This window comes from Mus caroli, chromosome 6 (genome assembly GCF_900094665.2).
Source record: "Mus caroli chromosome 6, CAROLI_EIJ_v1.1, whole genome shotgun sequence".
Taxonomy (NCBI): domain Eukaryota; kingdom Metazoa; phylum Chordata; class Mammalia; order Rodentia; family Muridae; genus Mus; species Mus caroli.
This window is the reverse complement of record NC_034575.1, coordinates 32535305-32554277: the sequence shown is the minus strand read 5'-3', so window position 1 is coordinate 32554277 and position 18973 is coordinate 32535305. Positions and strand designations below refer to the sequence as shown.

Sequence of the window (18973 nt, the reverse complement as noted above, 5' to 3'; positions counted from 1 at the left end):
AAAAAAAAAAAAAGCTGGGTATGGTGACCTCAGCCTGGAACCCAGCATTCAGGAGGCTATGGCAGGAGGATTTTGAGTCATGGGTCAGCTTGGGATAAACAGGGGGAAAAATATTAGCAAAACAAAACAAAGAGTTTATAATATTGACGGTAAGAAATACATTATGCGAATCTATGTTATTGTTGTTGCTGATTTGAGTTCAAAAGAAGTCTCAGTTTGGAGCCCTGGTTAGCCTGGAAGAAATTGTGTACGTCAGGCCAGTCTTGAACTCACAGAAATTCCACCTGCCCCTGCCTCCTTGATGCTGGGATTATAGGCATAAACCACTGCACCTTTTTTACCTAATCTCTCAGAAGGCTAATTAAATGCCAAGCATTGCTAACAATGGGCTGTAATGAATGTATTGTTTGGTATTTCTATCATTGTGCAAGCACCATAGAGTGTACCTCCATCAACAAAGACAGATATAGCCATGAGATAACATAGTATACAATCTTAAAAGATCACTATTATAGTTTGCTATTGACAGGAACATCACTGCATGTTGCAAGAACCTATTTGAAAACTATATATTGCTAACAGTGGATATGGTTGTTTGAATAGAAATGCCCCCCACAGACCCATATTTGTGAATGATTGGCACAAAGCGAGTGGTACTATTAGGAGCTGAGGTGTGGCCTTGGTGGAGGAAGTGTGTCCGTGGGGGCATGCTTTGAGGTCTTGGAAGCTCAAGTCTCACCTGTGTGGCACACATTCTGCCTGTGGATCAAAGTGTAGAACTCTCAGTTCCTTCTCCAGCACCATGTCTGGAGAATCCCGACTGACATACTGACTGCCAAGTTTCTCTACCATGATGAAAATGGACTAAAACTCTGAAACTGTACACCAGCCCCAATAAAATGTTCTCCTTCATAAGAGTAGCTCTTCAGAGCAATAAAACCCGAAGACATCATATTTTTCTAGACAATTCTGCATCCCCTTGATGATATAATAGCTGTCATTTCAATGACTAAAATGGCTGATCAATATTCACAGAGCTCCCCCAGTTAGGCAATGCTGTAGAGTAATGTGAGGAATAAGACATCCTTAGTGCATGGTAGGGCTCTAGGCAGGGAGCCACAGGCAGCATCTGGCAGGGAAAGCACGCTGAGCCCCAGACCCTTACCACTGCCCGACTCACCTCAAGCTGGTGCAGCAGAGCTTTCCCTTTCTTGTTTATCTCCACCATCAATGTGAAGATGGCAACTTTAATATCCTGTTCCACCTGCTTTTGGTTTTGATTTACTTCAATTATCCTGAAAACGAAATGAAAGGGAGAAAAATATCTAAAAATTAATGGCAGATATTTAAATTGAATATTTTAATAGCTAAACTAGGCCAAAATGTTTAGTCTTAAGAAGTTCTATCTTCAAGTCCTATTGACTTGGAGACATTAGAAGACATTAGAAACAATAATTCAGTTAAACAAAACATGGACAGTGAGTATATTTTAAAGAACATGGCTTTAAAGAAATATGTCACACAGCAAAAAAGCAATATGCCAATCTGAAAGAATAGGACCTGGGAGTAGACTATAACAAGAATTTATAGTCAGGACAAAACAGTTATGCCTGGGAATGAGTTTGGCTATGTAAGTGTGATATTCTGATCTCCGGTGTTTAAATTGGCAATTTCCAGTATATTGGAACACAGAAGCAAAAGACAACAAAAAGAGTTTACTTCTCTAAATGGTTTAGAGGGTAAAGTACTTCTTACACCAGGATGAGGACCAGAGTTCAGACCCCCACAATCCACAGAAATGCAGGGAGCTGTGGAAAACCAGCCTGTGATTCCAGCCCGAGAAAGGGAAGACAAAGTGAATTGGTTACCAACACTGTACATATCATTCAGCTCTGGTTTAACAGAGAAACTGCCTCAATGAAAATGAATAATGTGTAAGAGTAACAAAGATGACCCCTGAGCTGGGCGTGGTGGCACACGCCTTTAATCCCAGCACTCGGGAGGCAGATTTCTGAGTTCGAGGACAGCCTGGTCTACAAATTGAGTTCCAGGACAGCCAGGGCTACACAGAGAAACCCTGTCTCGAAAAACCAAAAACCAAAACAAACAAAAAAAACCCCAAAGATGACCCCTGATATTAACCTCAGGCCTCCACACATGTGTACACATGGCACATGAATGTATACTAGCACACATCAGATGCTCATACACATGCAAACATACATAAAAATGGAAGGGGTGGGGGCATACAGTGACTATTTTGGAATTCTGGTTTTCTTTTAAAACACAGAAATATTATAAGGATGTGTTTTTGCTTTGACCCCAGGTGTGGCGTATGGGGCTGCTTCCGGCTGTCCACAGCCGCTGACTATGGCCTGCCTGGGCTCCAGCAGAAAGAAGCATCTTTTGCCAGCTGGAGAGTTCTGTGAGCGTGTGAGTTTTGGAATCCTGGGAATTGTCAGAGGCTACATGAGTGCTAGAGCCCCGACAGGGTGTGGGTGGTTGGTGGTTGTTTAGGGAGGTTGGATGTAGTTAGTAGTCATGCTCAAAGAAGAAACCAAAGGAAGTAAGGGCCATATAGCTGAAAAGGAGGAAACATTTTAACTTCAACATTAATTAAAATATGATTAGAACAGATTTACTAATAAGCCTACTTATAAAATGTTGGGGCACAAAGGTCTTAGCACCCACGCATCACTAGGGAAACCAGGAATGTTAATTGTGCTTGGGATATCTCCTCGAAGAAGAAAATATCTGTTTCCTACCCAGAATGCTGGGCGTGGATAGTCAATGACCTTTTGTTATCTGTAAAGGCAGACTTCACCCAAATGCCCCAGAATGTTATCCCTAGACCTTTTATCTTTAGCTCCCAGTTAATAGACCCCTGCCAGGAGCCATCAAGGAGAAGCTAAAACCTAGCAGGTCATCTTCCTGAGCTGGTTCCACCAGGGACTGTCAAAGTTAATGACAGATTTGCTTCTCTAGGCAAGGCTGAGAAGATTACATTTGAGGAAAGATTCCTGCTATTAATATGCTTTTCCTGTTATTAAGTATATATAACAATCACTAGGTATTAGCCCACCCCTTTGAGCAGATTTCTGCAGAATTACTAAGATAAGTATCTTGAAGTGATGCTAGACAAACATGATTTCTTATTCTTAATGATGATCCTATAAGAATTGCTAATTTTTTTTAGTAATTATTAAGATCTTTTATAATAGGATTGATATTAAGTCCTTTTTGATGTTAAAACTTCAATGAGATGTCTGCCAATCTTCAAGTGTCAATCAAGTGTTAATTGCTTCTGAGGTAGCAAGCAGGCACCGACAATTTTGAGCACATTCCAAGAGGTTGTAAAACCATTAACCAAAGGTCATAAAAAGGGAATTGGGGGTTTACTATAGGTGTAAGGACAAAAGATAAAATACTGACTGTATTTATCTATCTGAAACTTCACTAATACCTTAGTCACAAAAATAATTGGTTTTAATATTCAATGAACTGGTTGAGCTAGTGACAGATAAAGGATGTTTGGATATGCATGTAAGCATTCTGTTTTAAACGTCTTATTCAATTAATGACTTGAATTTATGTGTAACCTTGTGAACTTTTTACCATGTGATCATGTATTCTGAAAGTGGTGTAAGTGCGGAGGACACAGAGCAGAGAGCCCCTTTTTCCTTAAGAGAATCTTTTAGAGAGAAGAACCTTTTAGAGAAGAACTTAGAAATAAAGGCTAAAATTACTTTTCAAAGTGTCCCTTTTTCTTCCTGCAACTTCAACTAGCAGGTTGGGAGTTGGAGTAGCCCAGTTCCTGGGGAGACAGAACTAAAGGCCACTTACTTTACTTATTAATCCTCCTCAGCCCATTGCTACAGGTGTTAGTTGTGTAAGCTTGAGGCTTTTTTTTTTTTTGGTTTTTCGAGACAGGGTTTCTCTGTGTAGCCCAGCTGTCCTGGAACTCACTCTGTAGACCAGGCTGGCCTCGAACTCAGAGATCTGCCTGCCTCTGCCTCTGCCTCCCAAGTGCTGGGATTAAAGGCGTGTACCACCACGCCCGGCTAGGCTTTTTAACTCTCATAATGAACTAAAAAGTTTTTTGGACTTTTTAGAAGTTATCAATAAGCATTCAGGATAGTTAAGAGTGCTAGAACATCCGAAGATTATCAGTCTTTAAAGCTACACCTGCGTCCAACTCTGTGTCTCCCTTCAACCCAGTCCAGACCAGGAAGTCCCTAGCAGAAGCCATCCTTAGGAGAGATGTTACATGTATTTTATGGCCTGGTGACCTCTATGCTACCTTGGTAGGAGACCATACTAGATTCTAGGCATTTTAGCTATAGAACCCATCTTCAAGGTCACATGTACTTTGCAAAGCAGTTGCTGTATTGTCATATCTTTAGCTTTATTGTGCAGCTGAAATTGGAATGATAGTTGCCTGCAAATTTTTTCCCAAATGCAATTGTGTTTGAATATGCTTGCAGTAATGAGCCTAGCATCAGACTCTTTAGACATTTGATCCAGTTTGATGAAGTCAAACTGAATCGAATTTTCATTTTCACCAGTTGGTTTCCCTGCCTGTTTTGACACTTGCCCAGACCACCTCAAGAAAATATTAAATTACATAGAAATAAATTAAGCTGAGGGGCTCTGCCTCAGTGTTATTTAATGACTTTAAGGTAGACAGCTTACTAACTTGTTTCTCCTAGACAGTACAGGAAAGTAAAGAAGACAGAATTGTACTTTTTTTTTTGTTATCGTTTGCTGACGTTGTGCTTTTATAAAATCACTCATCAGAGCGGCTTGTGTTAAAAGTCCTGCCCTCCTCTTAGGAGTGGCACTTGTCAAACTGCCTAGAAGGCATGACCTTGCAGACAGATGCTCTTTTAAGAAACTGGAGCTGCACTTTTCTGTCTCAGAACTCACACAACTGCACATAAGATTAGGAAGTTTCTAGTGAGGGCTGGATCCCCTCTTCAGCACTAGCTGGGAACCCAGTTGTGTGTAATAGTCTTCCCCCCCCACCCCCCCGAGTGCCTCGGTGAATCCTTTGTTGGCTTGAACTACTTTTATGTTTTATGAAACTAGTATTTCTTTAAAGAGAAAAATGGAGATGAAATGGATAGAAAGAAAAAGGAGCATCATTCCCACCACACTGGAACAGCTTACACAGGAGGTATCTTGTGTCTACACACTCTGTTCCACAGAACTAAATAAACCTTTGTTTTTCTTGCCTGCTCCTCCCACAGCCACTCTAACAGTTAAGATCACAATTGAAGAGATTGAAATCAAGATCGCTTCAGAATTAAGAAAATCAGGAACCTGTACAAAACAACCACTTTAACAAACTCAATCAACCCAGGCAGTGGTGGCGCACACCTTTAATCCCAGCACTCAGAAGGCAGAGGCAGGTGGATTTCTGAGTTCAAGACCAGCCTGGTCTACAGAGTGAGTTCTAGAACAGCCAGGGCTATACAGAGAAACCCTGTCTCGGAAAAAACAAACAAACAAACAAACAAAAAAAAACAACCCCCCCCATCTTCAGTGTTACAATAGGATGAGTAAGAGAAATATTGCCATAGTTTAAAACAAAGTAATATCAAAATTAGCATAATTTCCATCCTTCTGCAATCAGGTAGGCTGCAAAGAAATAGGGGGTTGCAGATATATTGCAGTGATAATGCCTCATATGCAAGAGGATGTCTTAGGAAGGAGAAGAAAGGGACAACCAAAGGAAAGGAAAGGACAATTAGCACCGACCTGAAGATTCTTTAGTACCACAATTCAAAGACCAAAGCCACCTACACAGCAATGCTATTTTGTTTAAGGAATTTTATTTATTTATTTATTTATTTATTTATTTATTTATTTATTTATTAGAAGATGGACTAGTTTATTTTTTCCTCTTTTTTAAAAAAAGATCTATTTTATTTTTCTTGGATATTTTCTTTATTTACATTTCAAATGCTACCCCCTTTCCTAGTTTTCCCGCCAACCCCCCTCCCCCAACCCTTTCCCCCTTCCTTGCTCACCAATCCACCCACTCCCCCTTCCTGGCCCTGGCATTCCCCTACACTGGGGCATAGAGCCTTCTCAGGACCAAGGGCCTCTCCTCCCATTGATGTCCAACTACGCTATGTAGCTGGAGCCATGAGTCCTACCATGGTTGGTGGTTTAGTCCCAGGGAGCTCTGGGGGTACTGGTTAGTTCATATTGTTGTTCCTCCTATGGGGCTGCAGACCCCTTCAGCTCCTTGGGTCCTTTCTCTAGCTCCTTCATTGGGGACCCTGTGCTCAGTACCATGGATGGCTGTGAGCATCCACTTCTGTATTTGTCAGGCAAGTCCAGGGTTTGTGAGGTTTAAGAAGCATCAGAAACTCAAGGTCAGCACTGGCTGCATAGAAAGTTTAAGTCCAGCTTTAGCTACATGTGACACCGCCTCAAAAAGCACAATGAAAATGCACATGACTATCAAAAAAGTAAAAACTGAAGCCGGAGGCCCAGTCTGCTGCCACTATAATGAACAAGTATGCAGTAGAGATGGGAGAGCAAAAGAAACAGTGGTTTGTGCACTATGAAGAGAGGTGGAACTGGAGGTGCAAGGTGCTGAGCCTGATGTGAGGGGCCTGTGCTGCCACCTGAGGCCATGGTGATGTCTGGGACCAGGTTGACGCCTGTGGCTGTGTTCCTATCAAAGGCGGCTGCAATGGCTGTCAGTAGTCTAGGTTAGCACATGAGGCCATGGTGATGTCCTAGGGCTAGGGTGAACTGGTCCACCTTACCCGGCAATGAAGGGAGAACTGGCTCTGGTTGAGTAGGTGTGGGAAAGCTGGTGGGCTGAACACCTCAACCTACCCAGGCCCAGATCCAGAGGTTTGAGCTGGCCCATCCTAACATGTACCCCATTTGTGAAATGCTGGGGGAGTCCCAGTGAGGATCCAGTATGATACATACTGGATGGCATAAAGAAGCCAGAGGCCTGGGATCAATGACTCCCTCTAATGAACATCTGCAAGTAAAGTTGTTGGACAGGAGGGTGTACTGTATGACACAGTATGGCACACTGAAGCTTACTCGGTGAGATTTTTTTAGATTTGATTTTAATGTTTAATTTTCTTTTGTGGAGGAGGGTAAATATCGAAGGACTGGAAAATAAGGGGGTTGGAGTGGATGATGTGAAATTAACAAGGATCAAAAGTATGGAAAAAAAAAAGGAAAAGTGAAAACAAATTTAGAGAATTCATAGTATCTGATCTTAAGATTTCTTATAAAAGCTACTATGATCCTGAGAGTGGAAAATGTGAAATGAAACAGAACAAAGCAGTTCCACTCCCCCCAAAAAACAATCACAATGGAACACAATCCAGAACCTAGAATTGTTCTATACTTCTGCAGTCAAGTGAAGTTCTACAGAAATGCTAAGTCTAGTGCTTTGAACAAATTATATTAGAAGAAATGGACATCTGTATGTTAAAGAAAAGGAAAAGTAAACCTTGACACACCATACACACAGTAGAGAAATCCAGGGTAACTCTCACAGAGATTGAGAATCATCCCACAGCTGCTGCCTTTGATCATCACAGTCACTCAACTTCTCAACTACTCAGAATCACAATTTGAAGCTAATTATTATATCTAGGGAACATATTATATTCTGATTAGAATACGGTAAAAGAAAATTGTATTTTGTTAATTTGAGTATTTATACAAGTGAGAAGGGTTAAAAACAGCAAGAGGCTGTAGCAGTTGGGAACCTGGGTTCATTTCTCTGTACCTACATCAGACACCTTCTGTAATATATATCCAGGGATCCAAAACTCTCTTCTGGCCTCTGAAAGCAATGCATGTGTCTTAGTCAGGGTTTCTATTCCTGCACAAATATCATGACCAAGAAGCAAGTTGGGGAGGAAAGGGTTTATTCAGCTTACACTTCCATACTGCTGTTCATCACCAAGGAAGTCAGAACTGGAACTCAAGCAGGTCAGGAAGCAGGAGCTGATGCAGAGGCCATGGAGGGATGTTCCTTACTGGCTTGCTTCCCCTGGCTTGCTCAGCCTGCTCTCTTATAGAACCAAGACTACCAGCCCAGAGATGGTCCCACCCACAAGGGGCCTTTCCCCCTTAATCACTAATTGAGAAAATGCCTTACAGTTGGATCTCATGGAGGCATTTCCTCAACTGAAGCTCCTTTTTCTGTGATAAATCCAGCTGTGTCAAGTTGACACAAAACTAGCCAGTACAGCATGTATATACACATACACACAAACATACAAATAAAAATAAATAAATAGCACAATCTGGTGAAAATAAAAATGAAATGATATATGAACACAATGTGACAATAAATATATGATAATGACTTACACAAGACATAATAATTATACCAATACTGGAATATTGGAAAATGGCTAGACTGCATTTAAGAATTTCTTTTAGAACAGCCGGGCAGTGGTGGCACACGCCTTTGCACTCGGGAGGCAGAGGCAGGTGGGTTTCTGAGTTCAAGGCCAGCCTGGTCTACAGAGTGAGTTCCAGGACAGCCAGGGCTACATAGAGAAACCCTGTCTTGAAAAACCAAAAAAAAAAAAGAATTTCTTTTAGGTAATGGAATTATACCTATAACAAAAGCCACACAAACAAACAAACACAAGAACAAAAACCCATCGGGTGTGGTGATACATGCCATTAAATGCAGTACTAGGGAGGCAGAAGTAAGTGGCTCTCTGTGAACTCAAGGCCAACTTGGTCTACATAGTGGGTTCCAGAACAGCCAGGACTCTACAGTGAGGCCCTATCTTAAAATAAAAAAAAACCCACAAAACTGGTTCAAAACAAAACAAAATGAAACAAAATCCCAAGTCCCCTAGCTGCTTCAAGAAAGAGTAATAGATTATGATAGATGACCAGCACAAAAGCTGACACAATTTCCCCAATGAAGACTATTGAGACACATAGAGCAGTCTTTCCTACTTACAAGATACTTCACAGTAAGTTAAGAAAAGAAAATCTAGAAATGTATACATTTACTACAGGTCAACGATGTATAGTGTCATAAATGCACTTACCTATTTTGGATCTGATTTCCTGTATACTTTATATATTTTGTTTTTTCCATCAGTTTGGTGATTAGAGTATCTATGATCACTTTTTGATTCTGAAAAGCTTCTTCTATAAATTGATACCTGAAGAAATAATAAGCAAATAACTTCATATAAATATCTATACAAAGAAAGTTCAAAAGTTAAAAACAAAACAAAACACACTGTAAGGGAGAGACTCTGGGGGCTAGAGAGATGATGATCCTGGCTAAGGAAGCTCGCAGAGGCTGCTCTTAACCACCTCTAACTCCAGTTCCAGGGGATGCTCTCATCTGGTCTCCAGGAGACCTGAATCCATATGCACGTACATACAAACACACACACATAAATAGGTGATTCAAAAGAAAGAGAAATAATATAAAAAGTATAAAAATGACCTTGGAAAATATAGAATGTAGGCTGCCAAGATGGCCCCAGTGAGTAAAGATGCTAATGTCAAGTCTTGATTTTTTTTTTTTTTTTTTTTGAGACAGGGTTTCTCTGTATAGCCCTGGCTGTCCTGGAACTCACTTTGTAGACCAGGCTAGCCTCAAACTCAGAAATCCACCTGCCTCTGCCTCCCGAGTGCTGGGATTAAAGGCGTGCACCACCCCGCCCGGCTGTCAAGTCTGATTTTGATTCCTGGGACCATGATGGCAGGAGAGAGTTCCCACAAGCTGTCCTGACATCTGCACATAATGTGGTACGCAAGGATGCACATGCATGGACACCCAGAAAGTCTTAAAAAGGCAGGTATGCCCATCTCCTCAAACTTGTGGTGTGGAAAACCAGTAGTAAACAGTACAAGGTTACAAGGTAAAAGTTTCTTGTATGGCTGAGCCAAACTTGCAGTCTCCTTGGAAGTAGGAGAGAGAAGTGGCCAAAAGCAGGGGAGCCGTTTTATAGTTGGGCTCTGACCTTTGATTACAAAGTGAAGTGTTTGCAGTTCATAGTTTAGTTAGCTATATTTATGATCACAGGAAAAGTATTTGTTGTGGTTTTATGGCCAATCAGTTCTCAGAACATACCATGAAACAATGGAAACAATTTGCAATGTGCAAATGACAAGATTATAGAGGAAGAACAAGTTAGAAAACAAAAACAAAACAAGCTGACCTTAGCTTGGTATATGATTAGAGAAAAACACCACAGGGAACAATAAAGAAATAAATCAAATTATAACATTGTTTAACTAGGAAAAGGAAGAAAAATGGAGTCAGCTGATCATTAACAAAATTATTACTCAACAAAGAAGTCTTTAGATACTCTATTTCAAGAGTGTATTAAATACCGAAAAGAAGTAAATTTGTTAATAGGTTAACTGCTCTGGGACTTCAGAATCATGGAAGTTTGCTGAGGATAAGCATTCTCAATATCATATCTAAGCAGTAAGGAGCTTTGTTAAATGGGGAAAGGTGTTTGATACTGTACCTTCTGATTAAAGCCTTCAGTGACCTAAAGACCTAAAACAGGACTCACAATTTAGCAGTAGTTATCTGTTATGGATAGCCATGGGGCTAACTGTATTTGCTGTTAATGCTGTTCTCCTGTGATGGGCTGTGAATAAGAAATGAGTCAGTACTCAGGTGATTTCCTGTAAACCTACTTCCCACATTAATCTATAAATAAAGGCTAGTGATAAATAAAGAGCTGGTGATTGGGCGGAGAAAGAGGGAAAGGTGGAGCTGAAGGTTTTGAGAGAGAGGAGAGAGGAGGAGGAGAAGCCCCTGGCCTGGAGAAACAACAAGTTCTAAGGGGTCTCTTATATGGGCAAGATGGTAGTATAGCAGTAGATCTGCCCTATCTAGGCTCACAGCATATATTCATATTAATTGAGTTGTGCTTTCATTGCCAGGGCTTATTAGGGTTGGAGAGGAGACAGTCGTGGTATACAGCACAGAAAGAACTTTAGGCTGGTGAGATGGCATAGGAGGAGGAAGCCCCATTATCCTCAAACTAGAAAACCCCAGTTCTGTCCCAAGCCCTACATGGTGGAGTGAAAACAGGATTCCTGCAATCTGTCCTCTACCCTCCACATGTGTGCCACAAACATGAATTTCCCCTCCTCCACTTCTAAACATAAAAAATAAAATAGTAAAGTGCTTTCACTATTTAGTCTCCACTCGGGAGACTAAAGCAGGGGGTTCTCTTTAAGTCTGAATTTATCTTGATCTATAGGTACTGCTGCATAATGAGACCATTTTAGAAAGAATAATAACTGTAAACCTAGAATTCTGTACCCAAGAAACATAATGTTAAATGGAGTTGTAAAAATGGGTGTTAGTGCTAGGGAGGCTGGCAGGTAGATCTCTATGAGTTCAAAGTTAGCCTGGTCTATGTAGTGAGTTCCAGGATAGTCAAAACTATTATGATAAAGACCTTATCTCAAACAAAAAAACAAACAAACAAACAAACAAAAAAAAAAAAAACCAACAACCCAAAAACCAACAACAACAAAAAACCCAATAAAGGTGAAAAGTATTTCAACCTGGGGGGCTTTATCTCTGGTATAGCCTCAGTAAGAATAATTAAAATCATAGGTAGAAGTAAAGTTAAAAGAGTCTTGGTGTGTAGTATATGCATACCTACCATGTACAGGACTTATTAGAGAAAAAAGTTGTTTTCTAATAAGGTCATGCCTGATCCAGGAACAAGATAAGTACAATATGAGGTTAGGTTGTGACATCTACAGTAGTCAGAGCCAGTGAGATACTTCAGCAGATAAAAGCACTTACTATGCAAACCTCAAAACTTGGGTTGAATCCATGGAACCCAGGTCAAAGGAGAGAGCTGACTCCCAAACACACACACAGGCTGGCACATATGGAAACACACTCTAACATAAACAATTTTTAAAAAGCCAGCCACAACTGGTGGCACACAACTAAGATGGACCTCTGAGTTTGAGATCAACCTGGTTTACACAGTTCCAGAACAGACAAGACTATATAGTGAGACTATGCATAAGCAACAGCAACAAAAAAATTGAACAAACACACCCAAACCAAAACCCGACCAAAACAAAGTCTCCTCTGTTAAGGCCTGCGTAACTGCTGCTGCCTGTCTACCCAGCCATTTCATGCTATTACTAATGTTACAAGGAAACTTTCTCTTGTCCAAATTGATTACATATTCTCTTATGTTCTGTGCTTTGGTGTTCTTGGAAACCAATCACAATAGGAGTCAGTCAAAATTACTTTGTATAGTTAGCCACAGTAAACCTGGATCCAAACCAATCACCCACTTCCTGGGCCTGTATGTGAGCTTTTATGGTTTCCTGACTTTATAATCTGCCCCTGGGATGTACCCCAACATAAGAGAGACACCTGCACCAATATATGAAGCTATTTTGGATGTGACTTCCATTTTGAGTAGAGGTCAAATAAAGTTTAAGTTCCCAAGACCTCCCTGGGAATTGACAGCCTACAATGGCAGAAAGAGACGTGTGTGGGGGTAACTGACATCCCGGTTGGCAGTTAAGACGTGAATGTTAGATAGGCAAGTCCCCTGCCACAGTTGAACACCCCAACCAAAGGGGGCAGGATAAGTGTACAACAAAGACATGTTCTCAAGGAAGTCCCCTATCCCTACATCCTGACTGGCGGAATAACTTGGCACAGGTGTTTGTGGACTTTTGGCTTAAAAGCTCTGCAGGATCCTGGCTTGGGGTTGAAATCAGCTCCCAAGTCTGGTTTGCAGCCCTGATCAATCAGTCCTAGGGCAAATGCTCAATAAACTATCTCTGCCTGACTGATATTGGTGTCCGTGTGGCTTGCAGGGCGTATCCTGGGCCACAACATCCTCATTTTTGACACTAGCAACTAATGTCTTGTTATTTTAAAAAACAGCATTGTAAGAAACTGACTCTCAATGTGGACTGATTTTGGCCCATAGAACATTTGGTAATGTTTTAAATATTTTAAAATTGTCTTTAGCAGTCATTTATAAGGGCAGAGGAGTACAGGGTGCAGCTAGTATTCAACTAGGATGCTGCTAAACACCATACAATGCTTAGCATTCCTTCAATGTACTGCCCAGACCAAAAAACAAAACCAAAAAAACAACCAAAAAAAAAAAACAACAACAACAAAAAACAAAACAAACAAACAAACAAAAAACAAAAAACCAACAAAACAAAGAAAACCCTGAAATTGAGAAAACCCTGTGTAAGCCAGGATACCTCTGGCCAAACAAAACACATACAAATTGCCATTTAGCTGAAGCAGTAGACGTCTGTAGGCCACATAAAAGGTACACTGCAGATCTGAAGGTAACAAAAGATGCTAGTACCTGTGCTCTTTGTGTTCTAGCAGCTGGCAGTCTCGACAGGTCAGTTTATCACATGTTTCACAGTAAAGTTTCAACTGCTCCTTTTTATGGAAGGGACAAAACACTGGTCGCTGACTGGTCACACCAACTGCCTCTGTAAAAACAACAGAAAGCAGAAAGAAAATTACTGTAATTGATTATTAAATCATTAGTGGTCCATTTCTACTCAATTCCACTGATATAAAAGAAGTACCTTTGTTTCATCTATGCACTTAATTACTACTGCATTACAGATTTTGAAATATTAAATATTTTCAAGGTTGGTAGCTAAAGGCATATGCCTCCAAGCCTCATGAACTAAGTTTAATCCCCAGGACCCACATGGTGGAAGGAGAACCAACTACCACAAGATGTCTCCTGCTAGGTCTGGGATGGCCATGGAAGGTATGGCGTGGCAGGGCTCCAGTCCCTGGAGAAGAGCCAGCAGGACATGGGTCTCTTTAAGTGCTGATGGTGGCTGAGTCATAAGGCTTGTTCGCATAATAATGTACATTATTTTACTTCATGTCTCTCTTTCGAGGAATGTTCGCCTTGCCAAGGTTAACAGACTCTAATGATAATCAGAAACAGTACGACTCTGTGTGTCTGGTGATCCTCAGCAAAAATGATGATGCTGTAACCTTCAGGACAGCCCTTAAGGCTGTTGGAAAGAATTCTGAAAACATGAGTTCAAAATATATAAATCAGTTTAAGAGCTGTTCTTTACAGGATTTCTCAAGTATTCAAAATATAAGAATGCAATATGAATTGTATGAGGGGCTTCACAGACCTGAAAGAACAGAAGGAGCTACATTAATGAGTTAATATAGTCAGTAATATATTAAAGGAGACATGATTTTATCAATAGAGGAAAGAGCCTGGATCTCGAAAGTGAAAAGAATAGTTACAAAGCAAGGCTCAGATAGATGGTTCTATAGTATTAGTGGTAAAATGCTGGTCTCCTCCACAGAAGCCATCAACAACTAAATTTGATCCAGATATTCTACTCCCTAAAATGTGTAATCCAAATAGAGGATGGGGACAGATAAGAAGTCTAGTATTAAGAAAAAAGATTATGAATTAACGATAGTCCTACTTTCTTAGATCACTTAATATGTTCCAATAATAAGCCTCTGAGTTACTAAAATGTAAAAGAAAAACATAGCCTCTATTACTAGACTTGGCAACCACAAGTGCTATGCCTAGTGAACTGCACAGGACTTGTGATGTTAAAAAAAAAAACTTACTTGCTGTCTGGTTCATTTGCCTTGAATGTGCTCTATATTTTAATTTCTATAAGTCAAGGGGCTAAGGTCATAAAATGCTGATTCATGGAATGATCAAAAGGGAACCTGGGGTAAATGATTAAACTGATAAGCAATTTCTAGGAAAGTAGCTTTATAAAAGACTGGGCTTTGTTCTACACTATGGGAAACAGATCACAGAGCTGTCAGCTTGCACCCATCACTGATTCTAAGTCATTCTTCCGCTGCTCCCATCGCCCCCTCCTTGGGTCCCTCTCTAAAGCTGAGGCTGGAACCTGACAGGCTCCTACAAGATGTCCACACATATATACATACACACAATAAATAAAATTGTCAAAGAGAAAAAGTCTCACAAAACAGTTAAGCATTTCTTAAGGAAAATGGGTAAGATTTTTTAACTTTAATTAAGGAGTAATTTAAACAGACATGTAATGGCAGAGAGAGATTCTCATATAATTAAAAAGTTTTAAGATAGTCCTTATGAGTATAAACTAAATCTTTTCTACATGAGACAAGAGGATCAAAATAAGTAGACTAAGACTGGGAAGGTGGCTCAGCAATGAAAAATACTTGAGTACCCCAGTTCCAGCCTTGCACCCACAGGCAGTACACAAGCCTCTCTAACTCCACTTCCATGGATATTCATGTCCTCTGCTCATGTACCAGGCTCTAATGTGGTGGTACACAAACATTCATCAGGGAAACTACTCCTATATATATAATAAAATTTTTGTTTGTTTGTTTGTTTTTGTTTTTCGAGACAGGGTTTCTCTGTATAGCCCTGGCTGTCCTGGAACTCACTTTATAGACCAGGCTGGCCTTGAACTCAGAAATCCGCCTGCTTCTGCTTCTTGAGTACTGGGATTAAAGGTGTGTGCCACAACGCACAGCTTATAATTTTCGTATAAAGTTGTGGACAATCCTGGGCTGGTCCCATAAACTGGCTCTCATGAATAGGATCATGGTTGAGTATGCATGTCTGTTATATGCTGACATACTACTACTTATGAGAGGGCTGTATTTTTCATTGGTGAATCACTTCCCCTCAGTTCTAGGAATTAAACCTAGAGCTTTATACAAGCTAAGCAAATATTTTCACACTGAGTACAGCCCCAGCTATGTTTACTTTTGTGAGAAGACTGAACAAATTTATACTCCCATCAATACTTTCTTTTCTCCCTCTGTCCTTGTCAGATCTTTCTTTAAATCATAGCCATTCTGACTGCAACGAGATAAAATATAAATGTAATTTCATTTACATTTTCCTGATGACTTAAGTTGCTGAACATTTTCTTATACACTTTCTGTTTACTTGTACTTCTTTTATTGACCAGAGTATATGAGGAGAGTACTCTGATGTCTAATTTTTTTAGTTCATATATTCTAAACTATTTACGTGTGCTCATGTGTGTTTAGGTACATATATGTATAGTACACATGTGTACGCATGTGAGCATGGGTGTATAGATAAACCCCAGGTGTTATTTCTTAGAAGCCACCCAACTGTTTTTTGAGATGGAGTCTCTCACTAAACCTAGGGCTGTCTAACAAGTTGAGACTGCTTGGCTAATAAGCCTCAGGACTTGGCAATGTCTATATCCCCATTCCCTGATGCTCCATCACTTGCCCAGACTACAAGCAAGAGTCATCATGCTGGGTTTTTTTTAATGTGGATATTTGTGACTAAACTCAGGTCCTTATCCTTAGAAAGCAAGTCCTTTACTAAATCCCATGTGTCGATATTTTGTTAATTTTTTTATTTGGCCTATTTTATTCTTTTGAGAGGCTGGAGAGATGCCTCAGCAGTCAGGATCACTTACTGCTCTTATAAAGGACATTACTCGGTTGGGTTCCCAGCACCCACATTAGGTGGCTCAAAATTGCCCATTGCTCTAGTTCTAGTCCACACATTTTCTTCTGACCTCTGAAGGCACTGCATGTTGGGGAACACGCAGGCATGAAAGCAGGCACTTACATAGTCACAATTTAATAATAATAATAATTAAAAAAAAATTATTAAGATGGCGTTTGTTCCGGCCAGTGGTGGGAGACAGGGGTAGATCTGTGCGTTCAACACCAGCCTGGTGTAAAGAGTAAGTTCCAGGAGAGCCAGGGATACAGAGAAACACTGTCTCAAACAAAACAAAACAACGATTGTGATACTAGGAATTGAACTCTAGGGACTTGTCAAACATTCTATCATTGAGCTACATTCCCAGCTCTAATAATGAATCTGTGTTTAAATGGACTCTTTTCTTTGAAAAAAATGTATAACCCTACATTTTCAGGTCTAAATGTAGAGCTTATTATAACTTCTCTTTTTTTCTTTTTTATTGGATATTTTATTTGTTTACATTTCATATGTTATCCCTTTCCCAATTTCCCCCACCCCTGGAAATCCCCTATCCTATCTTCCCTCCCACTGCTTCTATGAGGGTATGCCCACACACACCCACCCATTCCTGCCTCCCCACCCTCACAGGACCAAGGGCTTCTCCTCCCACTGATGTTCGACAAGGCCATCCTCTGCTACATCTACGGCTGGAGCCATGGATCTCTCTCTGTGTACTCCTTAGTTGGTGGTTTAGACCCTGGGAGCTCTGGTTGGTTGATACTGTTGTTCTTCCTATGGGGCTGCAAACCCTTTCAGCTCTAAATGTAGAGTTTATGGCTTCTATTTTTTTTTTTAAGTTTTTATTCCCCCATAATAGGTAAACTTTACTAAATTTAAATTTAGAGACAACTAAAATATTTATATGATTTTGAAGTTTTAGAAAAACCTTAGAAGTAACCAGAAAGGAAAACTGAGTTAATAGACTTATTTTACCTAGTGAAAAGTTGACAATAAAAAGTAGTAAAAGCAAAGAACTGGGAAAAATTTCCTTTTTTCCTTTAAAGAATTCTTGCAGGTGCTGGGGGACAGCCTTGTTGATAGAGTGTCTGTCTGCCTTGCAGTCATGAGCCCTGGGTTCAATCCCCATAGCCTCATAAGTAGGACATGCTAGCACAGGCCACAACTACATGCTACGCTGTGTGAGAGGGTCAGAAGCTTAAGATGATTCTTCACTGTAATCAACTCGTGAGTTAATAATCACACTATGCAGCAATTTACATTGAATAATATATCAGTCATTCATAGAACAACCAATGTAGAAAGCAAATAAAAATAAAAGCCCAAACTCTTCAAGAACAAAACATCTTAAAATCAACTGAAAGTGATAAACTATATTCAAACTTTAAACACTGATCCTAAAACACATCAAGCATAAAGCTCACCTGTCCTAGTAATTAAAAAACAAAACAAACAAACCAAAACCAAAACCTTTGTTTTGTTTTGTTTTTTGAGACAGGTCTCTCTCAATTATGCAGCTCTGGCTGTCATAGAACTTGCTATATAGGCCAGGCTGGCCTCAAACTCACACAGAGATCCATCAGCCTCTGCCTTCTGAGTGCTAGGATTAAAGGTGTGCATCACCACACCCATCTTTAGTAATAGAAATTTAAAATAAAATTAAGGTAACTGAAAAGGGGGGGGGGGGCTGGAGAGATGGCTCAGCGGTTAAGCACACAGACTGTACCTCCAGAGGTCCCGAGTTCAATTCCCAGCACCATGTTGGCTCACAACCATCAGTAATGGGATCTGATGACCTCTTCTGGTGTATCTGAAGATAGCTGCAGTGTACTCACTTATGTAAATAGAAAAGAAGTCTGAGAGAGAGAGAGAGAGAGAGAGAGAGAGAGGGAGGGAGGGAGGGAGGAAGGAAGGAAGGAAGGAAGGAAGGAAGGAAGGAAGGAAGGAAGGAAGGAAGGAAGAAAAAAGGAAAGGAAAAGAAACAAGACTGATAGACTAAGAGGTAATGATATAAATAACTGGGTAAATATATTCAAAGAGCTATTTCTATAGACAAAAATAAAACCAAACTAACCCTATAAGTTAAAAAGAACATGGTAAAATTTTATAAAACTCACAATGAAAAGAGAAAAATAACCATAGAAAATGTTAGTCGTTGTTACAGTCTGGATGTGAAATGTTCCCTCCCTCTCCCCAAAAGCTCCCGGTTTGGAAGGTTTGGTCCTCAGTTGAGCTAATCACCAAGGTGACTGGATTATGAATGACTGGCTGTGAAAGAGGAAAATTACTGAAGACCTGAACTCTTCAACTCAGAGTCCTACCCCTCCCATCTGGAGACTGTTCCCGGAACACTCCTGAACTCTTCACCCCAGAGTCTGACCCCCTCCCAATTGAGAACTGTTCCAAGAACATTTTTTAGATAAGGGTCTCCTGGAACAAACCTAGTCCAACCCCTCCCAACTGAGGACTGT

At 40.4% G+C, this 18973-nt stretch overlaps 1 protein-coding gene across 3 annotated transcripts in view; it reads right to left on the bottom strand.

The window, feature by feature from the left end:
- Trim24 (tripartite motif containing 24) overlaps positions 1–18973 on the bottom strand; it is a 105712-nt gene that overhangs the window by 37220 nt on the left and 49519 nt on the right. For all 3 annotated transcript variants that reach the window (XM_021164255.2, XM_021164256.2, XM_021164257.2), the window contains exons 4-6: positions 13368–13500; positions 9066–9182; positions 1181–1295 (exon numbers count right to left, since the gene is read on the bottom strand). In XM_021164255.2, coding sequence (XP_021019914.1) covers positions 1181–1295; positions 9066–9182; positions 13368–13500 — 365 coding nt within the window. The remainder of the gene's footprint in view (positions 1–1180; positions 1296–9065; positions 9183–13367; positions 13501–18973) is intronic.